The sequence below is a fragment of the Corvus hawaiiensis genome, chromosome 4 (genome assembly GCF_020740725.1).
Source record: "Corvus hawaiiensis isolate bCorHaw1 chromosome 4, bCorHaw1.pri.cur, whole genome shotgun sequence".
Taxonomy (NCBI): Eukaryota; Metazoa; Chordata; class Aves; order Passeriformes; family Corvidae; genus Corvus; species Corvus hawaiiensis.
Window position 1 is genome coordinate 29,465,864 of NC_063216.1, and position 18,435 is coordinate 29,484,298.

At 37.3% G+C, this 18,435-nt stretch overlaps 1 protein-coding gene across 7 annotated transcripts in view; it reads left to right on the forward strand.

Annotated features, from left to right (window-relative positions):
• The window catches only part of TNRC6B (trinucleotide repeat containing adaptor 6B), a 122,994-nt gene that overhangs the window by 3,501 nt on the left and 101,058 nt on the right, over positions 1 to 18,435 (forward strand). For 5 of the 7 annotated variants that reach the window (XM_048301479.1, XM_048301473.1, XM_048301481.1 and 2 more), the window contains exons 2-3: positions 8,825 to 8,897; positions 13,756 to 13,854. In XM_048301479.1, the coding sequence (XP_048157436.1) occupies positions 13,801 to 13,854 (54 nt within the window). In that variant the 5' untranslated portion in view covers positions 8,825 to 8,897; positions 13,756 to 13,800. The remainder of the gene's footprint in view (positions 1 to 8,824; positions 8,898 to 13,755; positions 13,855 to 18,435) is intronic. The other 2 variants (XM_048301474.1, XM_048301475.1) reach the window with 2 other exon arrangements.

Consider the following 18,435-nt stretch of genomic DNA (forward strand, 5'->3'; position numbering starts at 1 on the left):
ATATTCTTGCTAACAGTCTTAATTAACTTAGAATTTACTGTCTTTCTCCATTTTCAGATAAAACTTACGTGTTAAGGTTACTTGTTCTTTCAGCAGTGTGTGGAATATGGACTGAAGAATTCATGTTAATTTTTTGTGAATCCAAACGAAACTTTTGGCTACTATCTGCTAATAAAAATAGGAGCACTTTTTGGTACTTGAGCCAGCTGTCACTGTCAGACAAGTAGTTGCCTGCTGGTATTTCTGCTTGCGAGGTGACTGGGGTGAGAGTAATCAGGATATTCTGATTGCTGTTCCCCGTCCCTTTCAGCGGATAGTAAAACTCTGATACTTCCTTACATTTCTCTTCTGTTCATGCCTTCTTTGTGTTGCACTTTTACTCATTATTTTCTATTTCTTCAGGGAAGTAAACATGCTTTGCTGCAAGGCATTGGTGTCACTTATTTTTTTCTCCTTTAGAGCAGTAGGCAGTGAGTATGTTAAATTTATTTTTTCCTTTTGCCTTCTTATAGCGGTTAGAGGGAGAGGGTGTTTTTGCACTTATTATGGTTTGCATCATGTTGTAGGGCAATGTTCTGAGGTTTTTAAGTTTTCATCAGTGTAAGGGTTGTGGTTGGAGTTTGGATGTTCTCCGTGTTTACCATGTTGTGAGCTATGGAGATGACCTTTTCCAGTTTCTGCTAGTCAGTACGGATTGCGTTTCTGGGCCCTGCCAGCTTTAGTAGTTCTGAAATTGGATATCGTGCATGTATTTCCTGATTTAATGTCTGTGGATTAGAAAAAACACAATAGTTCCTCAGTGAGAAAATCTGGGAAGCAAGTTAATGTTCTATCTGAGACTTGCACTGTTTAAATTTTTTAAAATATCTACTTAAAAAAGTGAAATGGATCTGAAAGCAGCTCTTAGCCAGTTTAGCTTTTAAGTCTGTGGAGCAACATCCTGCTTGTCAGGAGAAATGGGAGGTATCATAAGGCAGCACTTGTGCTGCATGCTACAGGATACTGGTCAGAATAAACGTGTAAAAAATAACCTGGAAGTTGATATATTTTGACCATGTTAGACAGAAGATGGGAGGCTGGAAAGCTAATTAGTGGATGAAAGGATAAGAAGCAAAGTTGCAAAACAAAGAGTTGATAATTTTAGATACCTTTTGACTAATCCCCTGTCAGACTGATACAATAATATCACGTTGCTTGTGTCAGGGGAAGTCCTCTAATTCATCTGAGTAATGAAGTAAAAGTCATTGATGTATTCTATAATTTTATCATGACTCTTGAGAGTGTCATAAAAAGTGCTATAAAGAAAAACAACCTGGCAGACTTTTTCAGTAGTGTATTGGGTTTTTCATTAGTAAAGTCTGTTCTGTAATAGGAGAAATTTATGCCCTTTGATTTGGTAGTGGTTGATAAAGAACATAGTTTTTGTGAATACTGTTGGCTTTCTTCTGCTAAGTTTGAGGATTTTTCAGATTCTGGCCTCTATTTTGTTTGTTGGAAATGCTTCTTCCTGTTCCTCTGATCATCTTGTATCCTAGGGTTGCAGGAGATTTTTCCTACTCGAGTCCCTCTTTTTTTCTTACCACAAACACTGGTTGTTCTTGCAGTTCTCTAGTGTGTTGTTCACGTGGCAAAGGTAGACTTTGTGAGAGAGTTTCACTAGTTAAATTAAGTGTATGATTTTAAATCCAGAAGTTAAATGTTTGGAAAGCTGTTTGCTGGTCTTCTTGTTTAGGACTGGCCCAATAGGTCTCCACATGACCAGAACTAAGAAACTCCTGGGTTGCTCCAAGGTAATCTCATTGCCAACTTCCCTGGCTTTGTGACCTCTCTGCATAAATCTCACAACAGTATCACAAGTGGAGGAGAGACAGAAAACCCGTCTCTAGCGAATAGAAGGAACTCTTCAGGGACTTGCCAGTCTACTGTGGACTAAATATATTTCAGCCTTAGGGTGATCCACCAGTGATAATGGGAGTAGGTCCTCTTGTCTCGCTGCTTCTTACAGCCAAGAGATACAAATTACTCAGAAATTTGGTGTCTGTGTTCTCTAGTTATGAACTTCTGTGTCTCAGGAGCTGAAGAAATCCAGTTTGTCCAGGTCTTCTCCTGTACATTTGAGAACCTTTTAGCTCTCTTCTAAGGATCCCCAAATGTCCCAGAAATAATCTGATGTCTCTTTCTGGAGAAGATGGGAGTGCCACAGAGTACATTTTATTTTCTTATTACAGCTGACAGTATATTCTGCTTTTTATAGAGCAGTACAGTAACTTTGTGATTTAAAAGCTTTTCCAGAAGTTAGATTTTGTAGAAGATTAAGTCACCTATACACTCACTCACTTTACGATTGCAGTGAAATACTATTTCAGATGTCTGAAGTTTCTGTTGCTTGCGCACCGTGACTTGAGAAGCCATAAGTTAATAGTATTAGAGGGTGCAACTAGCATGAGGAATGACGAGGAACTTGTGAAAAAGCTTTAGGATAATGTTTTGATTTAAGAAATTTGCCTCTGAGATAGAGGAATGGATGATATGTCCCCTCACCCCAGCTTCTTACAAAGACCAAAATATACTTCACTGCAGAATGAATTATGATCCATCCTTGATCTGAAGCAGCTCAAAATCCCTTTAAGAAAGAAGGCCATAATACATATTGCTCTAAATACTTGCTTTAAAGCATTGTCAGCTACTTTTATGGGGTTTTGTATCTTTCTTTGTGACCCCCTCTGGGATTTTTTTATGCATTGAGATTTTTCCTGGATGTATTGGCGTTATTATAACAACATTCTTATATTGCTGTAAATATAACAGTTTCACTCTGTGTTGGGAATATGTTTATTCTGATAATTATGTTTGGGGTTTTTATTTTGGAATTTTTGTTTGCTTGTTTTTTAAGTTCCACTTGACTGTTTTAAGTAAGAAGCTAAAAAAAGAGCGCTTTGGCACGAATGTGTGTTTATGCAGGAAATTTTAATACTACAGCCATTGTAATTTAAATTCTTATCCTCCCGTATGTATTTGGATTCTGATAAAAAAATTGTTTAAAATTAAATTTTTTGTATTTTTGTTTGTCGAATGGCTGAGATTCTGTCTTACCAGGTTTGAGTTGCATTGTATCAGATGCCTATTCTTGCAAATTAAAAATGCAAATGAGTCTTCTTTTGATGAGAACAAAAATTAGAGAGTCAAGCCACAGTGCTTGTTTGTGGCCATTAGGATTCATACCATTTTTCATTGACATTGCAAAAAAAATAAAATTCAATACTTAATATTTTCTCACATTTGAAATGGATCCTCACATTTAAAATGGATCTTGTCTTTATACTATTCCCTATAACACTATAGTATTTCCCTGCCCCTCATAGTAAGTGTCTTTTTTGTGGTGATTTCATACAGGCTCTGCTCCTGTTTTTCCTAGCCCTTGAAGGCAAAGTGGGATAGTAAAGCTAAAACTGAGGTTTTATTGTTGTAGCTGTGCTTTTTGCATGGATAGATGTTTGGGTCTGCTCCTCTACTTTCTGCAGCTGGTGTGGTGACAGCATGAAGAACAAGTGTAGATTTTTGTTGGTGTTCAGTGTTTCTGTTGTATTTAATAAAAGGTATGGGGAAGTTGCCTACGTTTCTGATGACACTCACTTTGCTAAATGGTACTTGAGAGGGAGAAGATGTATTTTATTGCAGAGCTAGGCTTTTTCACACATTTTTTAAACTCCACACTTGCAGTAGATTAGCTGTCTATAATTTTCTTTGCTTGGCCGTTTTGATTTTCAGAGTGCTTGTAGAAGCAACCAAAACTGGCTGATAATGCTCTCATTTGTTGGAAGTTAACTCCTCTGGTTCTTCCATATTGAAAGTCCAATTTTCTCTTCCCTGTCCCTGGCAATTCATGTATTGCAGAAAATAGATTCATACTGAGAAGAACTTCCTGTTGATTGAAAACTAAATTAGACTTTGGAGAAAACAGGTAGAAGTCCATTGTATCAAGTACTTTTTAACATTGTCTACTAAGCAAAGGAAAACGCTCCTGACAGTGTTACATTGTGGTGGCATGAGGTCAAGAATACAGTGACATAATTAGTCTGTTCCCTCTCCAGCGCTAACCCTGTTCTTAACCAATGCTGGATAATGTTGCTTTCACCAGTTTAAGGTAACTAGATAAACTGGCACTGCCTTGTGTATGGATACTGTGTATTAGCTTATCTCGCCCTTGCCACAGCTGGGCATGTAAATAAACTAAAAGTAACTTTAGTCTTGCAAAGTTTGGACAAAAAATAATTGAGAATTTGTGTTACTGCATTTTCAGATTTAATGAAAGATGAACAAAAAGTAACATATAAGTGAAGAACATTCAAACCTCGGGGCAAATTTCAAGAGTTAGGTTTTTAAATATGGTGGGAGAGCTTGACTGTGGAAATCAGTTGTCGCGTAGTTCATATAGGTAGCCTAAAGGCAGACTTTTATGATTTTGGTGTTAATAATAAAGCTGGGTTACCTTTCCTTTAAATGCCACTTTCAGAGGAAATAAGATGAGAAAGTTGAAGAACTCTTTTGTGCCAAACCCAAAAGACTGAAAATTTAGGGCCCTGACTTCACACATAGTTGAGCAGGTCTGAAGCTCTTCTTGCAAGTAGTTCCAAATTCAGTAGTACTAACTAAACATGTTCAGCAAAGATTGCAGTGTTGAGGACTAGCATTGTATCAGTAATAACTTGCACTGTGCTTTTAAATTTAAAAATTAGCCATAAAAATGAGTGTATTGCCTTATTTCTTTGAAGATTGAAAAAACATTATTGAATATAAAACAGATTTTTGAAAGTTAGCTTCCTGTTCCTTTCTTAGGTGCCGAAATAGCTGAAAAGTACAATTCAGACTGATGTCATGCTATAAATATTGATGAAGTTCTATTTGGCAGCTGGTTATGTTCAAAGTTGGTGTTTGCAATTATAGTTTAGAATTATTTGCTTAACAACTCAGCATTTGTTTTCTTTGACAATAATAGTGCTAAGATCTTGGACTTCTCTGCATGTATAATCACGTTAGTGGGAAGTCAAAATGTCTTTGTGTAAAAGAACCCCTCTGTTATTAATCATTAGAAGTGAGATAAATATGGAACATTATTTTGGAAAATTTCAGGGTATAAGCTATAAAAGAGTGAAGTTTAGAAAACAGAAAAAGCAGATTGTGACTTAACCTTCATTCTCCATCACACTCCCCTGCCCTTCTTCCTGCCTGTGTCCTGGCTCAGTCTGGCCATAATCTGCCCGAGGCTGCATTATGGGGTGCAGTGCCAAGACCTAGAGCTTCTCTTGGGCAGCAGAGGATGCTTGTCTGCCTTCGTGGCTGCTGGAGGACTTAGCACCGGTATTGCCCTGCTGGTGTGAATTCCTTAACAACACAGCTCTTACTGTGGAAACAAACAAAACAAAAGGGTAGTTTAAGACAGGTAACTTTGATACTCTCATAATTAAATACACGAAGATTGTAAGAACGAGATCGTTTGAAAGGTATGGTATCTTCCAGTCCTGTCCTGCATGTGAATGATTTTTAGTAGCGTTGTCTTCAGCTCTTGTAATTGCTGCTGTCAGTGTATAAACCACCCTTCCCCCTTTCCTCTGCACATGGCTGCTTACCACCTTATCAATTTTAGTTTAGTTACTACTGCTGGGTTTGATAAACACTGCCATATAGGACTTGATGAGTGTTACTGGTGGTACGAAAGCAAACCTTCGATCCTGAGTTGACTTTAGTGGTGTGAATAATCTGACAGGGTGATTCTGTTGGGATTATCAGCAGTAAAGGAGTTATTTATAGCTTTCAGGTTTAAAGTTGAGCTGTTGAGAGGCAGGCTTCTCACTCATCACAACGTTTTGCTTAAGATGGAGAAAAATACTTAATGTCTCTGGTCTAGTGTAACATCCACTCTTCTCTTCACCGCCCCTTAGAGAACTCTGGTCCTCTCTATTCTGAAGACTTTGTCACTTTGCAAGTGCCCTGAAATAAAGTCTTGGTTGCACTGGTGTTGCTCCGGCAGTGCTGAATCCTTGGGAATGCTGGTATACGTGGATTGTGGGCATCTTGAGCATGTTGATTGTGTGCCTTTTTTGCCACCGGGGCACCATTAAATGCCATGATAGTTGTAATACTTATGGTAATGGCTGCTTTTGTGCCATTGGGATTCTGAGCATTGCTACTGCTAACAAGTAGTAGCAGCATTAGCAGTGGGAAGTAGCCCTTTTCAGTGCCTGAAAACCGATAATGTGCAAGACCTGATAGAACCAGAGAAGAGCAATTGAGAAGAATGGGGTTTTTTAAGTGATAGTTTGTTTCCAACTTTGCAAAACAAATCTCTTGAGTGGGTTAAACTTTGATGTGGAATGTAGAAAGCAGCTGGTATTCTCAACTCACTGTATTTTAATTCCTTGCTGCTCCAGGTATCATCACAACCCTTGCTATGGTTCTGACTGTCAAAAAGGCGCTGTCAGTCAGTTAAGATAGAGTACTCCCAACAACCTCAGTTTGGTAGTTTTCCTAAACATTGTGGTGTAGAGTGTTGAAGGTCTTGAAGAGAAAAGGTAGAAATAATTTTGAGGATGTTTTGTTATATATATACACATATATGTGTATATGCACATAAATGTGTGTCTATATATGCTTCAGTCACATTGAAAAGACAGTGGGACAAAGCATAAAGGACTTTGGAAAACTTAACTGCTTGGCAGCCTTTGGCTGATTATAGTTGCGATGTAACCTTGATTACAGTTGAGAAGTGATATGCAGCATATGTACTGTACAATAGGCTGCTGTAGCTAAGTGAAGACAAATACCTTTTATGTTCACTGTAACCTTTAATGGATTCTTTAGCAAAGTCGGTATGAGCAGAAAAGTGCTGCTTTGTGCAGTAGAAAGTGGCAAAAAGGTGTAAGCAAAACATTTTTTAAAGTAGTCTTTTCAGTTTACTTTTTTAGTGAGAGGAGAAACATTTAGCATCTTAAATATTGTTTATGTAAATGGTTTGGAAAACCAGGAAGGTGATGATGAAATATTGTGTCTTTATATTTCAAGACTGTCTGTAGACTCAAAGGCTAGAGACAGGATTTACTAAATTGAAGTCTGATTTAGGACCATTTGAGAAGTATCTTTTTGCATATTTTACATGTCTCCCTTAATGTTGACTCAAATGTTCTTTAATGAGAAAAAACCCACAAATTCACTCATGGTTGGATTTTCTCAAGCAGATCATGTTGTGTAGTTTTAAAAACCCCCTGACATCTTCAGGAGGGTTCTGTTTCATGAAATGGTTTGTTAGTTTATATTTGAGCTGTTCATGTAAAAAGACTTAAGTGCTGTGAAGTGGGACTTGTGTTTTGGTTGTATAGGTTGTCTTTAACTTCTTTATAGTCCTTCTGTTCTCATGTTACTCAAGAAGAGCAGTACAGACTAATGTATATGATACCTTTTTCAAGTTACAGTTCTTTATCTTGTTAAAAGTACTTGTGTCGTATCTACGTAAACAGCTGAAACATTTTCCATATATTACCAAAAACATCAGTGCAAGGAATTTAATACTGAACAAAATATGAAGTTGTGCAGCACTAAATTAAACATAATGGACACCCTTTTTCATGTCATGTTTTGCTGTAGAACACCACAGTGATTTTGTGGGGTATGTGACTGCCATTCCTGAATATTCCTCTCTGGATTCTTTATTTTTGTAAGAGATTGAGGATTTCCACCTTTTCCCATTCCTCCCAGCTGCTTTGTTTAGAGTGATATCTTTAGTTCGTTTTTCCTTGAAGTACTAATCCTTCCTGGATTTCCTTCCACCTAAGTAATGCAAAGAGATTGTTCTAAACCATGTGAAACAAGGAGGTTGCAAATCCTCTTCTCAAGCACCAGTAGTATCTCTCCTTCTACCAAATTATTTCTAATTGGTTACAAGGTATGTTTCCATCTTCAGCCTTGAAAAGTGAAGTGGAGAATTACCATCACAGTGAGACCTGGGTTGTCCTGTATAATTTTTATAGTAAATCATTACTGTTACACTGCCAGTGTGCTGTAGATGAAAAACCATGAAATATTTCTGTATTGTTTTGAAGTTAGGAATGACTAAGCCAACTTCCCAATATCCTAATTGAGTATGTGATGTTTTTGTTTAGTTACAACAGCAGCTGATATTTGAAAGATGTATGGTGGTAAGCTGATAGTTCTGAACTTCTTTTAATTCCTGGAAGTTGGTTATGTTTTGCAAAACCAAAATTGAAGTATTTAATACTAGCTGTGGTTAAGACAGATTATGTATGATTTGAAATGGGCTGGATTGTTAGCCAGTGCTGCACTGCTATGTTGGTCTTTCAAAATAGGATTAAATACCTGACAATTGGTACGTATGGGATTCATTTTTACATGTAATATTTAATATTCAGGAGTTACGGTAGGATTACATAATCACCTTCCTTAACTGCAAGGCAACACACTTGTGTGTGTTCTCTCAGTTCTTATACAAGAAACCAGTTTCACCCCATGTTTTTTCCCAGTAGTGAACAGAAATTATGTTTCTAGAGCCTCCTACTGTTCTGTTGTATCTCATAGTCAGTAGGGGATTCTCTCACACACACTACCAGTGTTTACTGTTTTTCCAGGTTTGGATGGGAGGTTGTGGGGATACTTTAAGAAAATATTTTCCTGATGGCAGCCTGTTCCTTTCACTTTTGTGCACCTAGTTTTGCTGAGATTTTGAGACAATTGACTTCTATTGTTACGTGTTTTTTTTATTTACTAATGCCCATGGTTGGTTGATGTTTTAATTTTTTTTTTTTTCTCCTTTTAGGGTTTCGTTTTTGCACTGAATGTAGCCAGGACGGATCCTTGTGGGCTTTGGCAGCCCTTGGAAACTGTCAAAGGTAAAAATCAACCAAAGTTCAGTATTGTGACCTTGAAAGTTGGAGATGAGAAGAACAATAGCCTATGCTGGTTCTCAAGATACTGTAGAATGTATATCTGTTTTCATATACTTTCTAGTGTGTTATTTCCTGTGGGTTGGGGTGTGAAGTTTATGTAACTGCGTGATGTGATTTGTTTCTGTGAGCTAAAGTTGACGTCTATGATTTACCATTTTATTTAAAAATTAGTTAATTTATGTTGAGATTCTAATGTCACTGGAATTGGTAAGTGATTCTTTCCTATAAGCAATAAAGTTATAGTCAAAGATTTTTTATCTTCTGAATGCTCTTGCTTTCAGAGCAACTTGCATTTAAAGTGACGAAAAATATTCTGTTCTTCTTCTGTACATTAAATTTTGTGTTGCTTTTGTACATTCTTAACATCCTTGGTGTAATACAATGCTTTAGATATTAAATACAATATGGCTGGATCATGTGTTAAAAATGAACACTTTTTTGTCTGTACCTAGAGAATGGTGAGAGCCATTATGTGTCGATACAATTGTGTCAAATAAGCTCAGTCTCATTTAAGACACAGTCAAGTACTGCCTTGTTCTAACTGCTCTTGTTTCAAGTATGCCCTGTATACAGGATCACCATCTTGGAAGAGCACTCGTGTGCCTGTTTTGCTGTGTGAGAGAGTTTGGAACCTACCTTCAATTTCTGCTTAATGGTGACAGTTGGCACAGTCTTCCTGTCCTTCAGGGGTTTTCTAGTGGGCCATATCCAATTTAGACTTGGGAATTCACAGGAATTGCAATTGGTTGTACATTAATAAGTGCTTCTCTTGCAGCTGCACTCTTTAGAAGCTTGAAGAAGTTTTTTTCTTCATTATAAAATGAAGAACATATTTTCTCTTTAGTCCATGTTTCATTCCTGCTGCTAATATAAAAAAAAAAAAACGTGTTGCTGCATGAAAGGCCCTTGAATTAGATGAGGTGCTTTGTCCCAGTGATGCCTGTTTGATGAAATCAAATTTGAAATAATTTGAATTCCAGCTCTCTCTTGCTATTGAGGACTTCATGTTTTTCCATGCTGGACCTTTCTATGTGGAGGGAAAATTAGGCCTAGAGGACGTACTTTGTTCACTGCTATTTCAGGGATTTATAAGTATATGGAAATTTTGCTCATGTTTTACTTGCCCAGAGTGTGTTAGAATGCAGTAGTGCAGAGATGGTATCCATAAGGAGCCTGCCTGCACTGTTCTGCCTACACTGAGTGTATGGCTGGTAGCTGCATCCATCATGCTGATCCCACTAAACAAAATGTGTACATCTTTGCTGCAGAAAGAGATGGAACAGAAATAGGACAAAATATCAAACTGGATTGTCCCAAAACCATACTGGTTTATGACAGGACAATATAGTAGTAGGCATTAAAGTTCATAAGAAATCCAGCTGGTTCATATTAATGAATGTCTTTACCTTTGAGAATAAATAGTCATCAGTGTATTATATTTTAAAGAGTTAAATAAAAGTTGTTCCTAAGTTTAGATGTGCATTTTCCACATCATATGTGGGCGTACCAGTGCATTGCTATTTGTCAGACCTCCCTTGGAGTTATCTTGCTCCAGTTGAAGTTAATTAATTTTTCTGAAGGATATCAGATGAATAAAAAGATTGGGGGATTTCAGTCACATTTCAAGTATTTTGGGTGGATATATGCAAGGGTAGAAGAAGAGGATTATCTTACTTTTGACCTTTTCCAGGAGTGACTTTGTTGATAGGTGTTGGATCTGAAAATCTAAATGGACTGTCTATAAACTTTTTCTTTTATCACCTGGGAACCTGACATATCACATTAAGTATTGAATATAAGTAAAGAAATGCCCTTAGGCTTTTGGCATTTTCCTGATCCTTTAGTATGCTAGTACAAATTCTTACTTCTGGCCCATCCTCCATGTGTAAAATAAATGACCCTGTGTGTCACCTTTAGCACTCTGGTCAGAAGCTGGTGAGCTGAAGAGGTGATGGCAGTAACTGGTGATATCAGTAACTGATGTGCTGGCAATAAGCAGTCTCTGTTGGCTGAGAAGTCACCCTCAGTTGTAAATGACTACTACAAAAGTCTGCCACAGAGGTAGTGTCCCAAGGATTCAGGAATCTTGAAGTGTCTCCTTTTGGCAATAAACAAACTTGCAATGCAGCATTCTTATGCCAGTGGCTAAGGGAATCAATGATTCATATACGCAAAAGAATATAAAAATTATTGAATTGGGCTCGTAGTTTACTGCAGGATGTTTTGTCTCCTGAAAGAACCGAGAAGCAAATGCAATAAAGTATAAAATAACCCCAACCAAATGATAAAAGGATGGTGTTCAGCAAAACTTTCTCTTGCAACACCTCTTGTAGTCTGTGGCTTAGGGTCTTCCTGCACCAGCTACAAAATTTTTTTGGTGGATTTTCATTTTCCCCTGTGAAGTTTTCTGGTAAATTACTGAGCCTTTTAGAACTACCTTTTTATCATTCCGTGGGAGAGAGTTTGCTCTAACTAAGCATTGTATGACATAATATAATACGTTTTCTTTAAATGTTAAAACCAATAAAACAATTATGGGATAAATGAAGAGAGAAGAATAGAAATTCATAGAAAAGAAAATACAATGGAGAAGGAAGAGAGTTTATTAATTCAATTTCCTGCTCTGATCTGAGTTCTGGATAGTTCCAGTGTATTTAATCTGTTGTCTGTGGAAGAGCTTGCTTGTCTTTCTTCTTGTAGCCTTTCCATTTTTTAAAAATTTCTTAATTCTACTGACCTTTTCTTTCCTCCTTTGAGATGCACTGGTTGGTGGTTTTTTTGTCTTCTTCCAGGAGTTGTGTATAAGAACTGGTGTCAGATACTGCCAATTCCTCTGGTAGTGAGGGATCTCAGAAGATAAAACATGTCAGTTTTTCAGAGGCTCATGTTTGAGTTCTTCCAGCACTCTAAATGAAAAGTGACTTCCCCTTGCAGTGCTCTTGGTCTGACCTTTCTGGTCTTGTTTTATATATATAAGCTTTTTTTAATGCTTCTGTAACTCAAGTTCATTCTTGCTTATTTCTCTGATTTTGAGGCCAGGTAAGTGCCACAGGAATCCTTCTGGCCCAAGCTGTTTTGGCTGTTAGACGAAAGACTGTCTAACAAAAATCTGAGGAGCTTCCCCATTACTTGACTCTGATACTGTAAAATCATGCTCTAAAACTCCGGAAGTTCTGGAGTGGGTTTCAGAAACCGAGCATGGTGAAGAAGTACCATGGACAGGGACTGTCCAGCCTGGCCTCCTCCACTGTGGGTGCAGAACAAAAAACAAGAAACATTTGTTACAGGCAAGAGGATCTTGGCATCGATGCCATGCTTAGTATTTGATACCTCTGATTCTTGATTATGTGCTGAAGGCAGAATGTTTAAGTGGGTAAGAGTTCTCTTTTCTCCTTATTCCTTCTTTTCCCAGAAAAGGAAATTACTGCGCTCTAAGTCCTTGCAACTTCTGTGCTTTGCATAAGAATGCATGATATTACTGAATGGAACAGTTTGTTGGTTGTAAGATTTATTAAGTTGTATGTAACATTTTATAGCTTCAGGCCCTTAATGTTTGTAGAACATGTTCTTCACTCTTTGAGTCAACCATGACAGATGTTGTCTTAGCTATGTGCAACATAACAGAGGAGATTGGAGTGCAGACAGCCCTACACTCTGAACAGGCATTAACAATGAAGTGAAGGAAGTGCATCATCTAGAAGCTTTCTCTTGTCAGTTTCCAGGCTTGGAATTGCTGCTGCGAAGGTGACAGTCAGTACCTCTTTAGCCGAGGTGCTGAAGTAGAGTAACTTGAAATGGATTTTAAATGCTGGTGCAGTTGAAGAGTTACATAATCTTGAGAGGGACAACTGTTAAAGGCCAACAACTCTTGGCTTACCTCAGTGGGAGCCCTTACTTTCCATATACCTGGAATGTTAGAGATCTGGTCATGGCTTATGTCTTGCATTTTCGGTGTGAGAGATTCCTGCTGAATTTATGCTGGTGCATTTGATCCATTACCCCTGAAAGATGCCTCATCCTCTGAAGTAGAAGACATTCTAATCCTAAACACCAAAGTCTCCCTAATTGTATTGCATCCTTCCATAAGTTACTTTACAATTTGAAAAATGGAGTTTGGGGTGCGGATTTTTTTCAGTTGGAACTGCACTGATACTGTCAAATGAACTTAAAAATAGGTTGCCTAATAGTGTTGAATGTTGGAAATACTGGGATATGTTGATCTGGGTTAGATTGGAAATGCCAATCTGAAGGTGAAGAACTTCGTCTGTTCCCTGAACCATTTAGATTCTAGAATGTATTTATTTTTGAAATGAAGTCAAGGAAAAAATCCTGAAAGTAAGACTTCAGAGGTACTGTGAGATCACTGGAAGTCTTAATAATTTTTCAAACTAATATCCTTTAGATTGTCTGTGAGCTGAGTCTTTGAAGCTTATATTTGCACAAAAGCTATTTCCTAGTAAGAAAGAATTGCTCAGCTCTGGTCTGCGTGATTGTTCCTTTCTGACTGTGACTTTAATGGGTAAAATCAGTGACTACGTTAAATACTCAGCAATGATGCTTTAAAGTTAAAAAGAAAGTATATTCCTATTAAGTAGGTTTTTTTCTTTTAAGTAAGTAGTTTTATTTTATCCTGAATAATAGTTGTCTTGTGTTAAACAGTTTCAGCAAATATGTGCAGAATGGCAGTATTAAAGGTCGTAGCCTAGAATTGTTGTTTATGTGCACTGCAATCTCATATAACATTGTTAAAGGCAAAAAAACTCATTGTTTTTAAAATATATCTTTGTTGTTTATCTTTTAGGCAGTATTTTGCATTTCTGCAGAGCTTTGCACAGATCCTGTTCCCATGCAAACTGATGAGGGAGAAATACTGGAGGAAGGCAGTCCCAAGGTCAGTGAGGTAAATGCCACTGTGTTTTGGAGGAACAAGAGCTTGCTTGGCTGAAATGGGGGGGTACGTGGAGTGAACATCAACTGGTGGTGATGTTTTTAATTAATACCTACATGCAATATTTATTATTTATTGTCATGGAGGTACTTAGAAAATTAAGCTTTGAAAAACCTTTAGAAAGACAGGGGGTTTTGCCACCCACTAAGGATAGGAACATATGATTTTGGGCGCTTCCAGGAAGGAAAGAGAAAACTTGTAAAGAGATACTAACCCTGATTGTATATCATTTGTGAAAACTGGAAGGGTTTTCTGTCCTACCCACCCACCCTCTGAACTAATTTAAGGAATTAGACGTGGGCCCTTAGGTGCAGGTGTTGGTGTCTGTGGATTACTGACTGACCTATATTGAAGGTGTGCTGCTTCTTGTTTCCTTGTACTTGCCAGCATGTGCTGTGTTGTGAGACTGGATTGTGTGTTGCTTTTAAAGGTACCTTTGATTCTCAGCATACCTTGTTGGGACAGGAGCATGTCAACTGTTCTGTTGAATACAATGTTGTGTCCTGCTTTTTGCTTACTTCCTGAAGATGCAGATGTTAAGGCACGAATTACTTTGGTTTTCATAATGACACAGCCATTGTCATAATCTTCTATAGGTTTATAAATACAATTTTATAGTCCTGACTACTCACTGAGTTAGTGTTAACATTGCAAGTGATCTGTGTTTAAAACATGGTCCCTACACTTCACAAAAATCTGAATCATTGTTAGCTTGCTTGTAGCTTTGTGTAAGAGACAGACTGAAAAATGAAAAACTAGAAGACTGGAGTTAACATTTGTTTTCTAGGTAGACCTTTGGAGAGATGCTTTCATTGTTTTAGGGTCTAAGAAAAAACACTTTTTTAGCTGTAAGCAGCAAGTTAAGTAAGTAATTATTAGAGAAAGGACTTGGCAATTGTGCTGCATGTACTTTAGGAGTTGTGTTCATTTTAAATAGCTTTGAAGGAGGGTTGGCTCTAGATTAGGAGCTGAAAAATGAGAACATATCAGTGGATGTACTTGCAGCAATCCAGGGTATTGAATGCATCTTTTGACAAGGATGTGATTACAGGTTTCAGTGGGGAATAGACATGAGAGAGGAGACATCATGGTGCAATTAATTACTGATTTTAGTATAGTTATTTGTGCTTTCTTTTCACCACACAGAGAGGATCTTTGTGAGTGTGAACACACATTTATGTGTATACAAACAGGTACCTGTGTTTATATTTTTGGATACATAGCTTTCATTTTTTTTTGCCTGTGGGGCAGGAAGTAAGATTGAAGTAACTGTCCTTTCCTCCAATGAAGGGTATGCTTTTCTTTGGCATGCTTAATTCTTGGTGTAATGGTGAAGTTTGTATCCGTGCTCCAAAAATTAAGTGACCTTACATTTGAAACCAAATTCTTTATACTGACTTTGAATACACAAATGTGTATAAAGCATTGCTTTGAAACAATTGTCATTTAGAGAATGTGGGAGATGAGAATTGTGCATCTGGTATTTAGTGTTATTAATAAAGAACTAATTAGGATCATTATATATTAAGCAAAAAAGTCATGACTACAACTAGTCCTTCTCTCCATTCTGTGATGGACAGGACTACTCACTGAAGTCTGTTTTTCAGTGTTTCTTCAATCTGTAAATGATTATCCTCTTTCCTTGTCTGAGGAGAGTTTTGTCTCTATAATAGTTAAAAGTTTGTCCTAGAAAAATTTAGACAAAGTATATTTCACTATATTGTCTGGTATCATTAAAATGATGCCATTAATTTACAAATGTTTACATGATCTAGTGACCTGTTTTCATTTTTCTACTAAATACCTTTTTTAAGTATTCAGTAATGTAGTTCAGTTTTTTTCCTTTTGTCAGGTTATTTCCCCATCTCTCCCTGCCCACTCCCAACTTTTTCAGGCAGGAGACATGAGGTATACGTGAATGAAGTATTCTGAAAGAGATGAGACCAAAATCATCTTTCATGGAGCTACCATGAATATCAGGATATAAAGATTTGGGTACTGCAAGAATTAACTTCTTTGTGGTGCCGGCCTGAAAATAACCTAAAAGTTTTACATGAAGATTCTATGATAGAGTGGAAAACAAAAGATGTGTCCTGCTTTATGCCTGTGAACTGGCTTGGTTCTGTAACTGTCTCAGGTTTTCTGGCATCCTAGACTGTATAGTATTCTGAGACACCCAGGTCAAGACTTGAAGATAAAAGGAGATTTCCTCTGGTTTTGAAAAAGAAAAAAAAATTGTGCCTTATGTAGAGCTGAGCAAGTCACTTTAAAGACTAAATATTTATGTCCTTCAAACTAATTAGCACTATGTAAGGTATGATCAGAAAATTTAAGCCTTGCAGTCAGACATCATGAGGAATGGTGTTCCTGCTTGCCTCCTAACAACCTGGTGAGACAGATGTAAAGTTAGCTTTCATGCTTGCCTTTGCCACTCTTGAAATGAGTGGCAAACTCAGTGGCAACTCATTGGAAATTAAGCTTAAGGAAAGTTATTGATGGACTCAGTTCTCACTTTAGTGTTTATTTCTACCACTGTTGTTAATGCATACATTTCTATTTAATTAGTAATTTAATTTTTTTTTAATATTGTGGTTGAGTTGTGCTCATGTTCTCAGTTTTGCCTACTTGGGAAATTTTTACAGTTCTTCCCTTCAGTTTTTTTGTCAGCGTATCCTTTCGCCATTCTTTGGATTGTTTTCCAGCAGTGTATTTTGTGCATGGCCTTTCCCCTTCTGTCCATTGGCTGCTTTTGGAGACACTTAGTGTCTTGGTAGTTTTGTGGCCAGGGCTTTTCATATTAACTGATTCCATTGTTTGATTTCAGTTTCTTCCTTGTTATCAGACTAACAGAAAATACACTTTCTTTAAAATGGCATCAACATGATAAAGACAGCTGGCACCTGTCAATAGCACACTCTTGATCCCAATAATTATCTAATATTAGTGCTATACAGAGGGGAAGAAACCTGTGCAGAAGTCAGTTTTTTCAAATGAGCATAAGAGTTTTAAAAATTAATTTAGTTTTGGCAAATGTGGAAGTCTTATTTGATAATAATATCTGGTCTATTTTAGCCAAATGATCTGCTAGTGAGTATCGTACAGTGAAGTATCCCTTCACTTTTTAGAGTAGTTGCAGGGTGAGCTGTCTGGTTTCTGGCTTTTCAGGGTCACTTTTCTTCCTTTCAAAAAAAAAAAAAAAAGGAATCGTAGAATCATTAAGGTTGGAAGAGACCTCCAAGATCATTGAGTCCAGCCTTTGACTGAACACCACCATGAGGTGGCAAAGGCTCACCAGTGGGCTACAATGAAGAGAATTTTGTAGGACTGATCCCTTCAGAACTGGGCATACAAGCAAGATCCTCATGGTGTTCTCCCCCAGTCATATTTGCTGGAGCTGCTGGTGGGAGGCAGGAAGCCCTGGGTCATTCTGGTTCCCTGATATCAGAGTGAAATCTTCTGCTACCTCTCCATTGCACAAGCAGGAGTAGAAAACCAGTATTTCTGCTTGGAACCCTCTTCCCTTTACTATTATTTGGATTATTATTTTAATTTTTAATTACATTTTGTGGTAGCTAATTAGCTAATAATGATTACTAGGCTTTTTCCATTAACAACCTTGGTACTCTGAAAATATCAACGAGCACTGAACTTCTTGTTTGTGACTGATTTCTTTTCAGCTGTTTTGATCCATCAGTTAAGGATTACTGCACAGATAATACTTAAACTTGGTTTCTCAATTGTTCCTTTGCTGTAAAATCTTGCAGGAGGAAGCTAAAATTTTATGCCTGATTTGAAATATTTTTAGATTTCTTTCAATGTTGGCAGGAGTTTTGAGCTTATGCAGGAAACTTCTTCATCAAAAAATGCAATTTAAATGTTCATGTTAAATGTAGAATTTCCCTCTCCCCTCCTAGTTGTTCCTTCCTCTCTCAAAACAAAAGCCTGTGAATTCAGAGGGAGTGAGGGACTTAGACTAAAGTAATTTATAGAAAGGCATTTATGAAGTGTGGTACAACTTCAGTGTTGTTGAAGGGAAAGGAGGAAAAATAGCTAGTTCTGCCATTTTAATGTTTTGTATACTAAAAATCTAGGTACACAAAATTCTGATGAAAAATATGACTGCACAGGATGTGTAATAATGCTCAATTCCTAACAAGTACAGGAAGAGGGAAAAGATTGTGTATGGTATGGCATTAGATAAAGGTATTCAAAGTTTTCATTAATATTTATAGAAATAATTATTGAACTGAATCAGTAGGCCAGGAATTAGGCTACTTTTTCATACTTTGGCTCTTTCAAAACCAGTGACACAGCCATTGAGGCTTGTCCTGTTTTTCAGTCTCACTGTCCAGTGCCACTTACAAGCTGTCTTGAGGTCACCTGTTAATCCTTGTTTTATTTCAAGTTGCTACCCTGTTCATATCTGTCAATGTGAATCTTTCCCTTGTATTGTTGCCTGCCTGTTGTCAAACTGGTTAATTCTTACTTTTCTTACCTCTTGGTGTCTAATTGTGAGCTAGCACTTGCCTTCTG